At 40.2% G+C, this 16,996-nt stretch overlaps 1 protein-coding gene across 4 annotated transcripts in view; it reads right to left on the reverse strand.

Annotated features, from left to right (window-relative positions):
* The window catches only part of tex47 (testis expressed 47), a 52,349-nt gene that overhangs the window by 24,322 nt on the left and 11,031 nt on the right, over positions 1 to 16,996 (reverse strand). For all 4 annotated transcript variants that reach the window (XM_072558364.1, XM_072558366.1, XM_072558363.1 and 1 more), the window contains one exon: positions 2,242 to 2,345. In XM_072558364.1, the coding sequence (XP_072414465.1) occupies positions 2,242 to 2,345 (104 nt within the window). The remainder of the gene's footprint in view (positions 1 to 2,241; positions 2,346 to 16,996) is intronic.

The raw sequence follows: 16,996 nt of genomic DNA on the forward strand, positions 1-16,996 counted from the left end.
TAATAACCCATTACTCTTGTTAAGAATTGCTCAAAATTTTCCATTGCCTGCTGCACTTTTCAGGTGTGGACACAAAAAGTGTCCTTCACTCCAGTTTGACCAAGGTAGCACCAAGGCAGCAGAAAAGATCTGCCTCTGAGACCAAGGTTGAAAGTGCCAGGAGATTCCTGCCAGTTAAGGTGCCAGTTTCTTAAAAAAAAACATTTTCATCTTTTTTGCAATTTCAATGAATAATAGGGTCTGATTCTGAAAATAGGGGGCCTTTACAGTTTTAGTCATGACTGCACATTACCCCATAGCTGCATGTTGTCCCAGTCTACAGCATTACTTCTCAGAATTATACTCCAGGGTATAATTCATTGTACACTATGAATATAGCCGCAACAAAAAAAAATCACAATATAATTTTTATGTTAACTCAAAATCACAAGAACTGACTATTTTGTTGAAGGATTGAATCAGCTGTAGTCAGTGAAAATCTTAAGTCAGGAATTGTCAATAATAGTGAAAGCAAATGAGGACAATAGATGTACAAAGGTAAGAAAGGAATGCAAGAGTCTCGCTATTAGCAAGGATAGTGTCAGCCTTGGGTGAAATGCAGAAAACATCCAAGTGGGAAAACAGTATGTTACATCAAACCCCAAACATTGTGCCACGGGAAGTACAATACTTAACATTGTGGTATTACGTTTAAAGTTCGGGGAAGGATCTGTAAACCTGCAGAGTTGGTTTATGCTGATAAGAATAACACTCATCGTGTACGCATGAAAATAAACAATCATCACCACTTTTTGAATCTCCTATCAATTTGTTGAGTTGTGTGACAATATTAGGAATCTAAAAACTGGCAAGAGAAATTGGCCCTGATAATGACGGGAAGGTCAGAAGGCTTTGTGGTTGAAAAGAAATTTCATTTGCACCTATGACTGGCCTCCTTCTCATGGATAGCCTGTAATAAGTCATCTGACGTTGGATTGGATGCACAGAGACAGCAGGGTTTTGAAGGAGGGCAACTCTCAGTTTCTGGTCTGCCTCCCTGAAAAGCATAAAATTCAGCCCGTGGTTTAATGTTTCAAACCAAATTTCACCCTATCTAATATGAACACAATCCACCTTTACATTAATAGGTCCACCCTCCATGGTTATCCGGTCCAAGTAATTAAGCGCTATATTACTCCTATATCGGGTTATGCAATCAGAAAAGCAGATAAAGGACAGAGTGGGACAATTCCATAAAAATCAGACATGCAGGCCACAGAATATCTGAACAGAGTCAAGAACACATCTTTGGAGCAAGCTAGAATTCATAGCAGGCAAAGAGGCCAATAACTGACCAGGACAGCAATTGATGACAAGGTTTGCAGCTGTGTAGGAGCTCCATTAAGACAAAATAAAATTAGAGAAAGGCACAAGTTGATTTTTTGTTTAGGTTCAGGCTGGAAGGGAAGTATTATTCTATTTCAGGCACAGACTGCTTCTATCCAATGCTGTTTTTTCTTTTATCTTTTTATATCTGTTTTTATAATTTTGGAATGGTGTGCTTTGCTACCTAGCAAATACTTCCTAGAACTGTGGAAAGCAATGTATTTTCGCTTTGTTATCTACTATTGACATGAAACATATTCATAAACATTCCCATTAATCTGTTTACTTTGTCCTTTACTCATTTATATTCCTTGCTACTCCACTGTGAATTTACTTTGTAATTTCAAATACATGCCAACCTTGTACCAATTTTAACATGATCAACAATCAACAATTTATGCTTTTCCATTTTCATATGATGCCAGCTTTAGATTTTTTTTACAAATTAATGTATTGGCTTTTTATTAGAATTCTGAGTTTTGAATTAATTTCAGTTACCAATACAATCAATTTAATTTATTCATAGATATTGTATTTTTTAAAGTGTTATTAAGCTTATCTGGATTCAAACAGCAAATATGTTTTTCAGGTATCATAACATGGCTAACCAAGAGCTTTGACTATGCTCCGTTCTGTCCTCCACACATATGAAGTGACATTTTGTTGTAAATGAATGAAAGGAGTGCTAAGTGTTGTGAGAGCACTTCCTTTCATCTTTATGTTATTTCATTTTGTTTATCCCAAAGGTTTCTCCACATTAAATTACCCTCTACCATTCTTCAAAAAACTGTTGCGCTTTATTCTTGCTCAAGCTTTCAATTTGGAAGGCTCTTTCATTTTCCCATTTTATTAAGTCTCAGAGGTTGTTAATCTTACCTCTAGCACATGAATAATATGGCTAGAATACAGCAATAGGAGACCTGTGATTCCTTCTCCTTGATGAGAGCGCTGGAGTTTCTGGAACAAGTTTTCATAGTAACCTGCAGTGGAACACATAATGTAACGTGAAGTTATTTATTTTCAAGCCAATACCAATGATGTTTTTTATGTTTTTAATTTCCTCTCACAGAAAGTAAATTATAGATATCAATTGATGATGTAACAGTCTTGTAAAGTCACCTATCCAATAAACACACAATCCAATATATCACATTATCTAACTGCTCTGATATAAATACTCATTCCATGGAAATAATTACTCAAGTATTGGTTCAGCTTCTATTTGTTTCAATTAAACTTGTTTGTTTTCTATAAAAAGCTGAGGATGGCGATGTTTTACAAAACATTTGGTTTCCCATTGCCAGAAATAATTTATTAACAAATTGTAAGATTTAGAGTCATAGAGTCATAGAGATGTACAGCATGGAAACAGACCCTTTAGTCCAACTTGTGAAGCCGACCAGATATCTCAACCCAATCTAGTCCCACCTGCCAGCACCTCCAAGCCCTTCCTATTCATATACCCATCCAAACGCCTCTTAAATATTGCAATTGTACAAGCCTCCACCACATCCTCTGGCAGCTCATTCCATACACGTACCACCTTCTGCGTGAAAAAGTTGCCCCATAGGTCTCTTTTATAGCTTTCCCCTCTCACCCTAAACCTATGCCCTCTAGTTCTGGACTCCCTCACCCCGTCCTGTCCATGGCCCTCATAATTTTGTAAACCTCTATAAGGTCACCCCTCAGCCTCCGATGCTCCAGGGAAAACAGCCCCAGCCTGTTCAGCCTCTCCCTATAGCTCAAATCCTCCAACCCTGGCCACATCCTTGTAAATCTTTTCTGAACCCTTTCAAGTTTCACAACATCTTTCTGATGGGAAGGAGACCGGAATTGCATGCAATATTCCAACAGTGGCCTAACCAATGTCCTGTACAACCGCAACATGACCTCCCAACTTCTGTACTCAATACTCTGACCAATAAAGGAAAGCATACCAAATACTTTCTTCACTATCCTATCTACCTGTGACCCCACTTTCAAGGAGCTATGAACCTGTACCCCAAGGTCTCTTTGTTCAGCAACACTCCCTAGGACCTTACCATTAAGTGTCTAAGTCCTGCTAAGATTTGCTTTCCCAAAATGCAGCACCTCACATTTATCTGAATTAAACTCCATCTGCCACTTCTCAGCCCATTGGCCCAGCTGGCCCAGATCCAGTTGTAATCTGAGGGAACCCTCTTCGCTGTCCACTACCCCTCCAATTTTGGTGTCAAATGCAAACTTACTAACAGTATCTCTTATGCTCGCATACAAATCATTTATGTAAATGACAAAACGTAGAGGACCCAGCACCGATCGTTGTTGCACTCCACTGGTCACAGGCCTCCAGTCTGAAAAACAACCCTCCACCACCACCCTCTGTCTTCTACCTTTGAGCCAGTTCTGTATCCAAGTGGCTAGTTCTCCCTATATCCCATGAGATCTAACCTTGCTAATCAGTCTCCCATGGGGAACTTTGTCGAACACCTTACTGAAGTCCATATAGATCACATCTACTGCTCTGCCCTCATCAATCTTCTTTGTTACTTCTTCTAAAAACTCAATCAAGTTTGTGAGACATGATTTCCCAAGCACAATGCCATGTTGGCTATCCATAATCACTTCAACCCCAAGGCATCAATGTGGACTTCAACAGTTTCCTCTTTTCCCCTTCCCCCACCTCACCCTAGTTCTAAACTTCCAGCTCAGTAACTGTCCCCTTGACTTGTCCGGACTTGTCCTACCTGCCTATCATCTTTCCCACCTATCCACTCCTCCCTCTCCTCCTTGACCTATCACCTTCACCTCCTCCCCCACTCACCCGTTGTACTCTATGCTATTTTCTCCCCACCCCCACCTTCCTCTAGCTTATCTCTCCACGCTTCAGGCTCACTGCCTTTATTCCTGATGAACGTCGATTTCGAAGCTACTTGGATGCTGCCTGAACTGCTGTGCTCTTCCAGCGCCACTAATCCAGAATCTGGTTTCCAGCATCTGCAGTCATTGTTTTTACCTTATCCATAATCAGTCCTTGCCTTTCCAAATACATGTACATCCTCTCCCTCAGGATTCCCTCCAACAAATTGCCCACCACTGAGGTCAGGCTCACCGGTCTATAGTTCCCTGGATTGTCTTTACCGCCCTTCTTAAGCACTGGCACCACGTTTGCCAACCTCCAGTCTTCCGGCACCTCACCTGTGACTATCGATGATACAAATATCTCAGCAAGAGGCCCAGCAATCACTTCTCTAGCTTCCCACAGAGTTCTCGGGTACACCTGATCAGGTCCTGGGGATTTATCCACCTTTAACCATTTCAAGACATCCAGCACTTCCTCCTCTGTAATCTGGACATTTTGCAAGATGTCACCATCTATTTCCCTACAGTCTATATCTTCCATATCATTTTCCACAGTAAATACTGTTGCAAAGTATTCATTAAAGACTAAAAGAAAAACAAATCAATCTGAAAAATTATCACCTGCATAAAAACGTATGTTTCTGATCCTTTTTATAACAGTGTAACACCCCAAGGTATGATTCTTAAATAAAATTTGACACTTGGCCACAAATATTCAGAGCAATTTATATAAGCTTTCTAATGAAGCAGCAGTGCTGTGAAAGCTTGTGCTTTCAAATGAACCTGTTGGACCATAACCTGGTGTGGTGCGATTTTTAACTAAATCCAGATAGATCGAGATGGGGAGGAAATTCCTGAGCTAAGCTGTCCTGCTTTGATTTTAAAATTCTTGCCTTTCAGCAAATCCCCTAATGGTTTTGCCGTATACTTGTAATCTCCATTTACAGTAATCTTCAACCCTTTCAGAATTCTGAGTTCCTCAATGTCTGATGCTCATGCATCCCGAACCTCATTTGGGGTGATTGTAGGTGATCCTTGCTTCAACTGTCTTGACCCTACGCTCAGGAAGTCCCTCCCAAACAACCTCTAGTTTTCCTCCTTTAAAATGCACTTCCAAATCTATCACTTAATGCCTCCTTTGACATGGTGTATGTTTTATCTGATTACGTTCCACTAACACACCATAGGATTTTAAAGGAGCTATTCAAATACAGTGGGTTCTTGCAAGTGGTTTCTGTCAGATCATTCAGCCATAGGCAATAATGGTAAGAAGCACTTTTGAAAAAAGAAAGAACAAGACTATGGCACAAAATGTGCTTTCATTTTGCTTTTTTTCAGGATTATCTAAATTGTGGTCTTCTTCTCTTTACCTCCAGTTTAATGTGTCATTGCCTTAAATGTTCAAGAGTACCTTTCGAGGGAAGGTAAACCAGAAAATGCTAGAGACTGCTTTTTGTAGGGCACTGACACTATCCCATTCAAACAAATATGTTCCAATACAGTCAAACACATGCGTAAGTCTGTCTTTTGCAAACTTGCTCATTCACACGATAGTTGCTGTACTCTTTTTCACTGACTGAGAATCGATTGTTCACTTAATTGCATTTCTAACAAAAATAAAGCAAAATACTGCAGATACCTGAGATCTGAGAGAAAAGCAAAAAATGCTGGAGAAAGCTCAGCAGGTTTGGCAGCATCCCCCGTGAATAACATTTCAAGTCCATTATGGTCAGAACCGAAGGGCGTTCAGACCAGACTTGAAACATTAACTCTGTTTAATCTCCACAGATGCTGCCAGACCTGCAGAGTTTCTCCAGCAATCCACTTCCTGGAGTAAAAGTGTGCACCAGGCATTCTTTACATACTGAACTTGCCCAGCCCACCACGAGTAAAATTCTTGCCTGTAAGCAAATTCCCTAATGGCTTTGCTGTGTTGCTTGTAAAAATCACTGTTTGTGACGTTCTCTGTAAATGCACCCCCATAAACTTTATGTGTATTGGGAAGGAATCAATCAATTCCACATATCATTCCCATACAAGTTTTTCTTTCATTGGAGGTGCCTGGTTACAGGAATTGATTTTTTTTGTAAACAATGAACAATAACGTTTTGAGGGAAATCCTTTAATTTAATAACTGTGGCTAGAAGGACAGTTTCAAAGCTGGCCCATGATACCAAACTTGGAGAATGGCAAACAGTGATTTTGCTACAAATTGACTGCAACAGGATAATTGTCTGGTTTAGATCCAACTACAGTATTTTGCCTAATTTAGGAAAGGTATGTGACAGGATTCACTGATTTGCCAGAATGTTCTCAGAGGTGGAAGATTTTCATTACAAGATTAGTTTGGAAAGGATGGAGTTTATCCTCGTAAAGCAATGGAGATTGCGGGCACAACTGATAAATACAAAATTATTACAGACGAGGCTGACAAGACAAAATCTCTTCCTGTTAGCTGGTAGCAGAAGAAAATATTAGAGCATTTTAGGAAAACAAACTTGTTGAGCTACAGGGATCGAGCAGGGAATATGATCAACTGGATCATTCTTCAGGGAGCTGCTGCAGGGCCTGGCATGAACCTAGTGGGCCAAACGGCCTCCTTCAATGCCTGAAGTGATTTTATGACTTGAACTTTGTAAAACTCAATTCAGCAGATCATAAGAACTTCCCCAGATACGCCAATGTCATAAACCCATTAACTGCACATAAGATTAACAAGTAAAGCTGCTTGTGTGCCAAGGTGTAGGTGACCTGCATGAACAGCGTTTATATGGGCCTAAGTGATGTAAAGTGTTTGTTTATAGGGGTCCAGCCTCCACGGGAAAATAATGTGCTTGGCAAACCCTTGACTGCTCGGAAGAAAAACAAATCACATTAGCTTAACAATTCTGTCACAGCTTACAACTAACACAACTACATACCTTCATGTAGATCATTACAAAATGTGTTCGCAAACAAATCAGCAAGGGATTGCTGTGCTTCTCAGTTATGAAAATCAGTAAGTAGTTAATATAACCCTTTTCTATTATTATTACTATTCCAATAAGTTTAGACTGGATGAAAGGTAATGGCACTCTACTGATTATGGGACACAATTGAGTCAACTAAAGTAACAAGATGCAAGAGGGAGGGGAGAAAATAAGACCAAGCTGGAAGAAAGGCTGAGAAACTATAATGCAACACAATAAGAACACAATACAAGGAGCAAAGAAGTGCAGGAAGTTACATGTAAATACAAAATGCTTAAACCTAGACACTGGTTCTGAATTTTAGACAGGCTTTCTCACTTTCATAAGAAAGCAAAGTGTAAAATTGATCACTATGCTTACATACTTACAAATTAGCTTATAACTAAAGTATAACCAGTTGTTTCCACACAGCAAAGAAGAAACAAACACAAAAGCAACAGATGTTAAATGGCTCCTTTTTGTTTGCCTGACTATTTCTTTCCTGAGTCAGGCACACTATAGAAACACATTGCACAGGAATCATAAGCACAAACTTCATGGCCTATTGCACAAACCAAAATGTGGAACAATTGTGCTGTATAAACTATAGGATCCTCGAATGTCTTTTTCATGTCCTTCTGGTGAGTGTTAATTTGACGTTTTTTTGTTATGTTTGGAAACACTGACTCAGAGGAAATGGCACGGTGTTTGGAAATTTGTCTTTCAGTCTTCTGACTGTTGGAAACTGGACGTATGATATACATCAGGATTCTGTGGAAGTCCCAGTGCATTAACCTCTGTGAGAACTTCCCAGAAAATTCAAACATCCGACTGGCAATCACTCTGTCCCTTGACACGATGTGAATGTCTCATTATAATTGGAGACTTTGGACAGTTCTGCAGGACATACCTGGGTAGTTACCCATGAAATGTTAGACTGATTAAAACCTTGTCTAATATCTGGCTATTCACAGAACTAGTTCCCAATCACTCACATTGACCCACCCTTAACAATCTCCCCTACTACACAACATGAACCCCCTCTCAAACCAAGTCAACAACCTCTCCCTACCTCACTGACATGCTCACACCAACCAGACCTGATTACACCTTATGTAACTAATTTCCTTACCCAGATACCCGGACTTATCTATCCACTCATTCAGCCACCTACCAATCAACTATCCTGACCACCCACCAAACACACATCTGACACCTCACCCATCTGCCACCCTATGCAACAACCAACCAGCCACCACCTCACCCAGCTTGTGCTATAAACAGGAGGCATAGGTGTCTTCCTCTGATGCTCCAGTACTGCAATGAATTTCTTTGGGGGACTGTAAGCTTCACATTTCTGTAGAAGCGCAGCTCAGAAGACCTAGTCAGAGATGCAGAGCAGCACCTGGGTGCAGAAAAGTGCAAATGACATGGCAATCCAACAGCACATCTGCTATTCCTCAGAGCTCCAGGCCTATGCACTTCTTAAATCTATTTCCGTGTTTTTTCAGCACTGAAAAGACTCACTCTGCTCCAACTTATATGAGTTACATGATATCACCAGACAGCACTGTGGCAGAGTGTGATGAAGATATGAAGGAAATATTAACAGATTTTTAATAGTTATGGAACAAATAATTCATAAATGCATTAACAAACATGAATGTTGCACAATATAGACCTAGACAGAAACGTGTCTTTTCTGTAGCTTGCTTCACATCAACTAATATATGGAAGAAGTATAGGATCAGTGCGAGCATAAGAGGTAGTTAGTATGTTTGCAGATGAAACCAAAATTGGAGGTGTAGTGGACAGCGAAGAGGGTTACCTCAGATTACAACAGGATCTTGACCAAATGGGCCAATGGGCTGGGAAATGGCAAATGGAGTTTAATTCAGATAAATGTGAGGTGCTGCACTTTGGGAAAGCAAATCTTAGCAGGACTTATACATTTAATGGTAAGGTCCCAGGGAGTGTTGCTGAACAAAGAGACCTTGGATGTTGCCAGGGTTGGAGGATTTAAGCTATATGGAGAGGATGAACAGGCTGGGGCTGTTTTCCCTGGAGCGTCAGAGGCTGAGGGGTGACCATATAGAGGTTTACAAAATTATGAGGGGCATGAATAGGATAAATAGACAAAGTCTTTTCCCTGGGGTGGGGGAGTCCAGAACTAGAGGGCATAGGTTTAGGGTGAGAGGGGAAAGATATAAAAGAGACCTAAGGGGCAACTTTTTCACACACAGGGTGGTGCGTGTATGGAATGAGCTGCCAGAGGAAGTGGTGGAGGCTGGTACAATTGCAACATTTAAGAGGCATTTGGGGGATGGATATATGAATAGGAAGGGTTTGGAGGGATATGGGCTGGGTGCTGGCAGGTGGGACTAAATTGGGTTGAGATATCTGGTCGGCATGGACGGGTTGGACTGAAGGGTCTGTTTCCATGCTGTACATCTCTATGATTCTACTGGCAAAATGTTAATTGTTCCTTCCTCCACTGATGTTGCCTGATGTGCTGAGCATTCATTCCAACATTTTCTGTTGGTATTTCAAATTTTCAGATTTGCTGTGATGGAAGAAGCAAATTTAATGATACGATACTTACCGGGATTGATTGTTTTGATGTCCCTATCCCTGCATTCTCTTTTTGGTGCAGGTTCTTTTGTCTTGCCTTCCCAATTTGGACAGTAGATTATGTTACTCATATATTTGTGGTCATTTCAAACAAATCAAAACATATCAAACAAATATTGACAGCTCACATACTTTTTGTGTTTAATGTTCATCTGATGGTAATTACAGTAGATAGTGGTGAAACGTAAGACACACCAGAGATGAGCAGATAAGCATTCCCCTATCTTTAGATAGAATGGCATGCACATACACACACGCCCATGCACACACATGTCTGCACACACACAAAAAACCACTCACAGTTATTATAATAATGTTTAATCTTATTGAATATGCTTTAAACTGGCAAGGCTAGAGTAATGATACTTCTTAAAATCTTCACAAAATAAATGAAAAGGCACATTACAAACAATATTATGCCATTAGAAAGGATGATGGGCAAAAATGCACTTGAATTGGACAATCCATTTCAAAACATTATTGGTAAATTTTGTTGAGGGTATGTAAGGTTGATGTTTGTGGATAAAACATCAACATTTTCCTCTTTTTACAGTTGCTGTCAGCAATATGCAATCCCACCCTCAATGTGAATAAATTCAGATGTAGCTATTTCATTTACAGAACTTTAATTCGACTTCAAGCCAGTATTCCATAGCACTTTAATGACATTTCCATTTTTCACATTGCTTTAACCACCAATTTGGTGGTAACGTTGTTCTGTGGTTCTGCAGCCATCACCTACTGATTAGGTTGTATTAAGCTTGATAGAATGAGCATTCCTGAAATCATAAGAGAGTGAGGTCATGTCCATCTCATCATTCTGAGCTGAATGTAGACCAAGATCCAAGCAACATAATAATATTTTTAAATTAAATTTTGCACAGAATTCATTGCCAGATGAAGTAGTTAGAACATTGCAGCAAAGAGGAAGAAATCATGACCCACAGTGGTATTGTGTAGCATAACAACAATACCATCCTATGAAATTAATGGAATCTTATTATCACTGTGTTTAAAAAAGACGTTTTGAATATAGTAGCTTGGTTCATCCTATGTCATTCACATCAAACTGGCTGCAATTGATATTAGAGTAGTAAAGAGATGTCACATTTATGTGGCATCTGATTGGACCCTAGAGTCCAAAATGCTTTAACATCAATTGGTTACTGTTGTGGTTCTGTTCGCTGAGCTGGGAATTTGTGTTGCAGATGTTTCGTCCCCTGTCTAGGTGACATCCTCAGTGCTTGGGAGCCTCCTGTGAAGCGCTTCTGTGATGTTTCCTCCAGCATTTATAGTGATTTGTATCTGCTGCTTCCGGTTGTCAGTTCCAGCTGTCCGCTTCAGTGGTCGGTATATTGGGTCCAAGTCGATGTGCTTATTGATAGAATCTGTGGATGAGTGCCAAGCCTCTAGGAATTCCCTGGCTGTTCTCTGTTTGGCTTGTCTTATAATAGTAGTATTGTCCCAATCAAACTCAACACAAATTCCCAGCTTAGTGAACAGAACCACAACAACAAGCACCCAAGCTACAAATCTTCTCCCAAACTTTGATCAATTGGTTACTTTTTGAGGCATTATTATTGTGGTTAAGAAGCCAAATGTAGCTACCAGTTGATGCTCAATAAATTCACACAAATATAAATTGAGTAAATACGGAATGTTTTAGTCGCTGAGGGATGATGGAGAAATATTGGTCAGGTCACCAAAATAATATTCTATACATTTGGGGAAAAGATAAAAAAGACTTGCATTTATACATCACTTTTCATGACCTCAGGATGTTCTAAATTTCTTAACAGCCAATAAAGTATCTCAGAAATTGTAAAGTAGGAAATAAAGCAAATTGTACACAACAAGCTCCCACAAAAAGTGACATAACATTGGCCAGGTAAAATTAGTTAGCCCCAGATCAGAATTTTGGGATAAAACCCTGAAAAGGTTACTTAAAGCTGAGTATATTTAAGCTTTGTTGTATAATTGCTCCTGGAAGAAGCTATCTGCAGTTCTAATCTATACATTAAAGTCACCAGTGACTTCAACCTGAGATGTTAGGGACACAGATTCTGCTGTGAGGACTGTATAAGCAGTGTTTTTGAGTACAATACCAAGTGTGTTTTTGAGTACTTACAGAGGTGTTCTGGGAATTATACAAAACTTTTTGTTTCTCTTTTTCAATTTATACAGGCGTTTTCAGAAATTAATGGAATCGTATTTTCACTGTGTTTAAAAAAGACGTTTTGAATTTGTTATAGTAGCTTGGTCTATTCTATGATATCTTTATTTTGTTAATAAACTTCTATTTTATTGTTAAAGCAACATCTGCAATATTGCATGCTTCTACCATTTTGTTAAAATCAAAATAAATCAAAATATGATATATCAAGTCAGCTTTTAGACTGGAATCTGATTTCTATGTTAATTACATGCACTGGAATTTTCACACTTACAGAACATCATCTGTGAAACGACTGATAGCATATGAAAATATTTTGACTTGATGTCCTAGTTCCTTTGCATGCAAGTCTGATGTAATTGTTTGTTCTGGAAATGTGATTTCACTTCTGGCTTGTTGTTGGCCCTTAGTATTTTTGAATGGCTCTGGAAATGGCAAACTTAACCTCTCAAATAGAGCTGTCATGCTGATCAACAATAGTTGACCTGGGTATGTGCTTATAATCTTTCCTTCTTATTTTACTCAATAATTTCTGCTTCACTGTGTTTTTGATCTCCAGAGTCTTCCCAATGAGTTGATTTGTCTTCAAAGTCTTCCAAGGCTTCTTCTTGCCCTTCAGCATCTTCCTGCTTTGTATTCAAATTTTCTGGGTTTCTTTTCAGTCTGTCTACTTTTACTGTATTGTGCTTGACACTTTCCGTGCTGCAGTATTCAGAGTCTTCCTGTTTTTCCACTGCACCTCATAAACTGTGATCTGACTTAATCCTTAGTTCTTGAACTATCCCAATGCTGTCACCATGCCTAGAATTCTTCAATACTTCTTCTTGATATCTCTGGGCTGTGGATGTATGAAAACACACACAGATACACACACACACACACACACATACACACACAGAAACACATACACACACACAAACACACATACTGGTTACCACTCTATTTGGCCTTTAGTATCCTTAATCCATCTTTGCCTTAGAAGATTGCTCTTTCATTCTTTTCAGTACTGTAACACTATTTGTTCATATTTATTTATTACAGATTACTCTATTCATCATGATAGTGTCATGTACAAGACATTGCTCTTTAAATGCTCCTTCTCATCTTTCTACTCTGATCTCTTCTACCAATGTCCGAGAAATAACATCAGTAACATCACTGTCTTTCGCATGTCCATTACAAATCTCACACATAAACAAAACCATTTGCAAAGTTAAGCCCTATTCAAAAATATGATAAATACTTTTGGATAATTTTACAGTAATGAAAAACTAATTTTATCCTTTGGACTGTCAAACTGAGGAGAGGCAATGTGTAGTGGTAAGATCTTTGCATCAGTAATCCAGAACAGCAGGTTCATGTTCTGGGAACATGGGATTACATGATATATGAGAAAGCTTGAATGTAATAAAAATCTGAATATAAATCTAGTTTAATGATAACCATGTGATCATGGTCAATTGTTGCAATCATCTGTTTTACTAATGTACCTCAGGGAAGTATACCTACTTGGCTGGACCAGCATGTGACTCCTTACTCACAGTAATGGTTGACTCCCAAATGCGGTGTGGACAATTCGGAACAAGCAATAAATGCTGACCAGCCAGCAACGCTCACATCCCGTGACTGACTTTAAAAAAAACATATTATATTCCTAAAAGTGAAAGGTTCAGTGTATTTACTTCCTGTATTGTTGTCTGTGAGAATAGATCAGTGTGATTTGCTGCATCACTTACTTGAGCATATCATAGCTGCTGCAAGCTTTTCCTAATGTCGCCAAATTTGAGGACATCAGGAAAAGTAAAATCGATACGACAGAGATCGTTTGATCTGTTGTATGCAGCCTTCTGTGAGGTCAGTGATGAGCACAGTTCGTTGTCAAGGGCTACAGAATCCAGGCCACTACTTCATGGAATCCCTACAGTGTGCAAACAGGCCATTTGGCCCAGCAAGTTCACACTGAACCTCTGAAGAGTAACCCACGCCCAATTACTCTACATTTTACCTTACCTACACATCCCTGAACACAATGGACAATATAGCATGGCCAATTCACTTAAACTGCACACCTTTGGATTGTGGGAGGAAACCAGAGCACCCGGAGAAAACCCACGCAGACACCAGGAGAATGTGCAAACTCCACATTGACAGTCACCCGAGGCTGGAATCGAACCCAGGTCCCTGACACTGTGAGGCAGCAATGCTAATCACTGAGCCACCATCTGTTTGGTGAGTGTTGAGGGGGGGAGATACACAGTCAATTCCCATTTGAAACATGGTTTGATCTTGGTTAGAACTACTGGATTGTAACCTCTTTTCTTAGAATATGTGCATTGTGGCCAGTTTTGTGAATCTGGTTTTAAACCAAGCAGTTGTATTACTCAAATAAAAGGAAATTCCTGTAAATGCTAGAAATATGAAAGAAATACTGGAGAAACTCAGCAGGCTTGGTACCATGTGTGGAAAGAGCAACCACTTAAACATTTTGAATCTGGTATGACTCTTGGCCAGTTCAATTCTGAAGAAATCAGACCTGCTATGAAATGCGTGATGATGTTACTCCTTGAACAAAGTTACACTGTCCTTGGGTTTTTTCCATGAGGTCTTAAAAGCACAGGTTCTGAAAAGTCTGGGGTTGAAGGAATTTAGCTATTTGATTCTAGCTAACAGATACTGCCTCAGGTAAAAAGGCTTTCAAGTTTTTTAAAAAACACTTGTACAATGAAAGGGGAGTGGCCTGCACTCCCAGCTCAGCTTTTCTCTGGATTAGTTTCATTCGAAAGCAGTAGTGTTGTTAAAGCTTCTGGACCCAAAGAAGCAGGTCCAGCTGATCCTCCTCTCCCTCCGACATCTCTCCTATAAGACCCTGTGAATGATTTTACCTTTTGTGCTAAGGGGTGTTTATGGGGATTGTTGTAAGTATTTCGGAACAGCATCATTAACTCGGTATTATCTGTTCGGTTTTCGGATAGGTTGTTATTTTGTATTCTGTTCTCTTTTGTTTGTGTTTTATTTCGTAATCTTTTAAATAAATCCTATTTTGTTTAAAACTAAGTGGTTTTACCAACTGCATCCCTCCTGGAATATCAATGTTGCACCTGCTTAAAACAACTAGCAAATTTAGGGTCTGGGCCACTTTCTTGAAGTGCATTGAAGGGGTCTGGCCTGGTCCACAACAGACTGGGGGCTCATCCAGGATTTGTTTGATAGTTCCAAATTGAGATTAGGGTTGCTGAACTCAAAGGCAGCGAGTGGTAGGTGTTAGTGTCTTTTGTTTCAGGAGTTGACGTTGGTTGGTTTAAACAGTTTTTGGAATAGAGATGACTCTTTCAGTCACCAAGAGTTTTCTGGAAGGTGAAAGAAGTGACTTGTGGGGTTTTACAAAAGGTAATTAAGGCCAAGCTTCTGGGATTACCAGACAAACTGGATTTGGAGCTGCCTCCTTCAGTGAGGAAAGGAGAGATAATGACAGCAATAGCTCAGCATTTACATTCACTGGAAATGCCATCAGAATCTTTTGGAGATGGCCAAAAGTCAATTGAAAGTGAAGGCAGCTTGAGTTAGATGCAAAAGACAAGGAATTAAGATTAAAAGCAGAGGAACAAGAAAAAGAACAAATTGCTTTAGCAGAATAAAAAGGAGAAGAGAGAGAAAAGGAGAGGAGGTAAGGAAGAAAGAGAGAGTTTGAACTTCAGAAATTGGCACTGAGACAGGAGTTCAAAAATTCATTTTCTGAAGTAGTGAGAATTCATGTGGAAGAGCAGAGTTAAAATGGTAAGATGAACAGCTGAAATGGCTGATGATTATGAGTTGGTCCATAAATCAGTTTGGCTTCCAAAATCAGATTCAGTCCATGAAGGATAGAAACTGGGGAGAGGAGAAATCCTTTCGTGGAAAGAGAAAGGTAGATCTCGGTGAAGATCATAAGGATAACTTACTACAGGGTAAAAAGGAAACTCTTGAAGGGGAAAGAGAAGTTCAAAAGCTCTGGTGTTTTCACTTCAATAAAATAAGCCACATGAAATCATAGTGTTGGTGGGGTGGGAAAAGCACTGGGAGCCGGATGTAGGAAAACAGGATAAGCCAGTGAATTTTGTTGGAGTGGTAACAGAAAGCACAATGGAGGCTAGAAAACTGCCCCAGAATGTACAAGTTGATTGGAGGTTGGTTAAGGAGGAAGTGCTGGATCTTCTTAAAGCATATACCTGCAGGAGGATTCAAGATGGCGGCGACCCAGTAGATCTACCCTGCTGAGCTCTGCACCAGAACCCAAAGTGGTGCACTCACCCTCCCTTTATTACCAAATGTGGTAGAAATAGTTTTTTTTGACTGCCGGAATTGTTCAGTGTTAGTTTAAAATAACTAAAGGGAAGGGACTGCGAGGATCGCAGCAAGCAGGGTACCCCCTGCAACAATAGGCATGCCCACGGCCGCAGTGTCAGCCTCCACGATCACCCCAGGAGACTCACCTGTGGAACAGAGCCTGGTCTAGGAGTTTGTGAAACTCCAAGAGAAGATCGTTTCACGATGGAAGAGACACAGACCAGGCTGGAACTGATCTCGGTCATGCTGCAGAAGAATGACCAGGAGATTCAGCGTTTCAGGCAGCGTGTCATGGAGGTGGAGCAATGGACCTCGGCCTCCAAAACCGCAGCGGAATCCTTAGCAGGTCGGGTCCTGGCCCTGGAACAGCAGGTATGGGCCTTGGAGGAACAAGTCGACAACCTCAAAAATCGAGTCTGTCAGAAGAACATCCACCTGGTGGGGCCTCCAGAATGGGAGGAGGAAGGCCAGCTCATCAGCTTCTTGGAGCAATGGCTCCTGCGGTTTTTGAAGCTGGAAGGTGAGGCAGGTCGAGCAGGCCCACCGGGTCGCAGTGCGCAGACCCGGATTGGACCAGCGTCCCCGCCCAGTCCTAGTGTGATTCCAGCATTACAGAGATAAGCAAATGATGCTGGAAGCCTCTAGAACACTGGGGAAGGATCTACAGGCTCTGATATACAAAGGATCTCAAATTCTGCTCTTCCAAGACTTTTCT

This window comes from Chiloscyllium punctatum, chromosome 39 (genome assembly GCF_047496795.1).
Source record: "Chiloscyllium punctatum isolate Juve2018m chromosome 39, sChiPun1.3, whole genome shotgun sequence".
NCBI classification, from domain to species: Eukaryota; Metazoa; Chordata; class Chondrichthyes; order Orectolobiformes; family Hemiscylliidae; genus Chiloscyllium; species Chiloscyllium punctatum.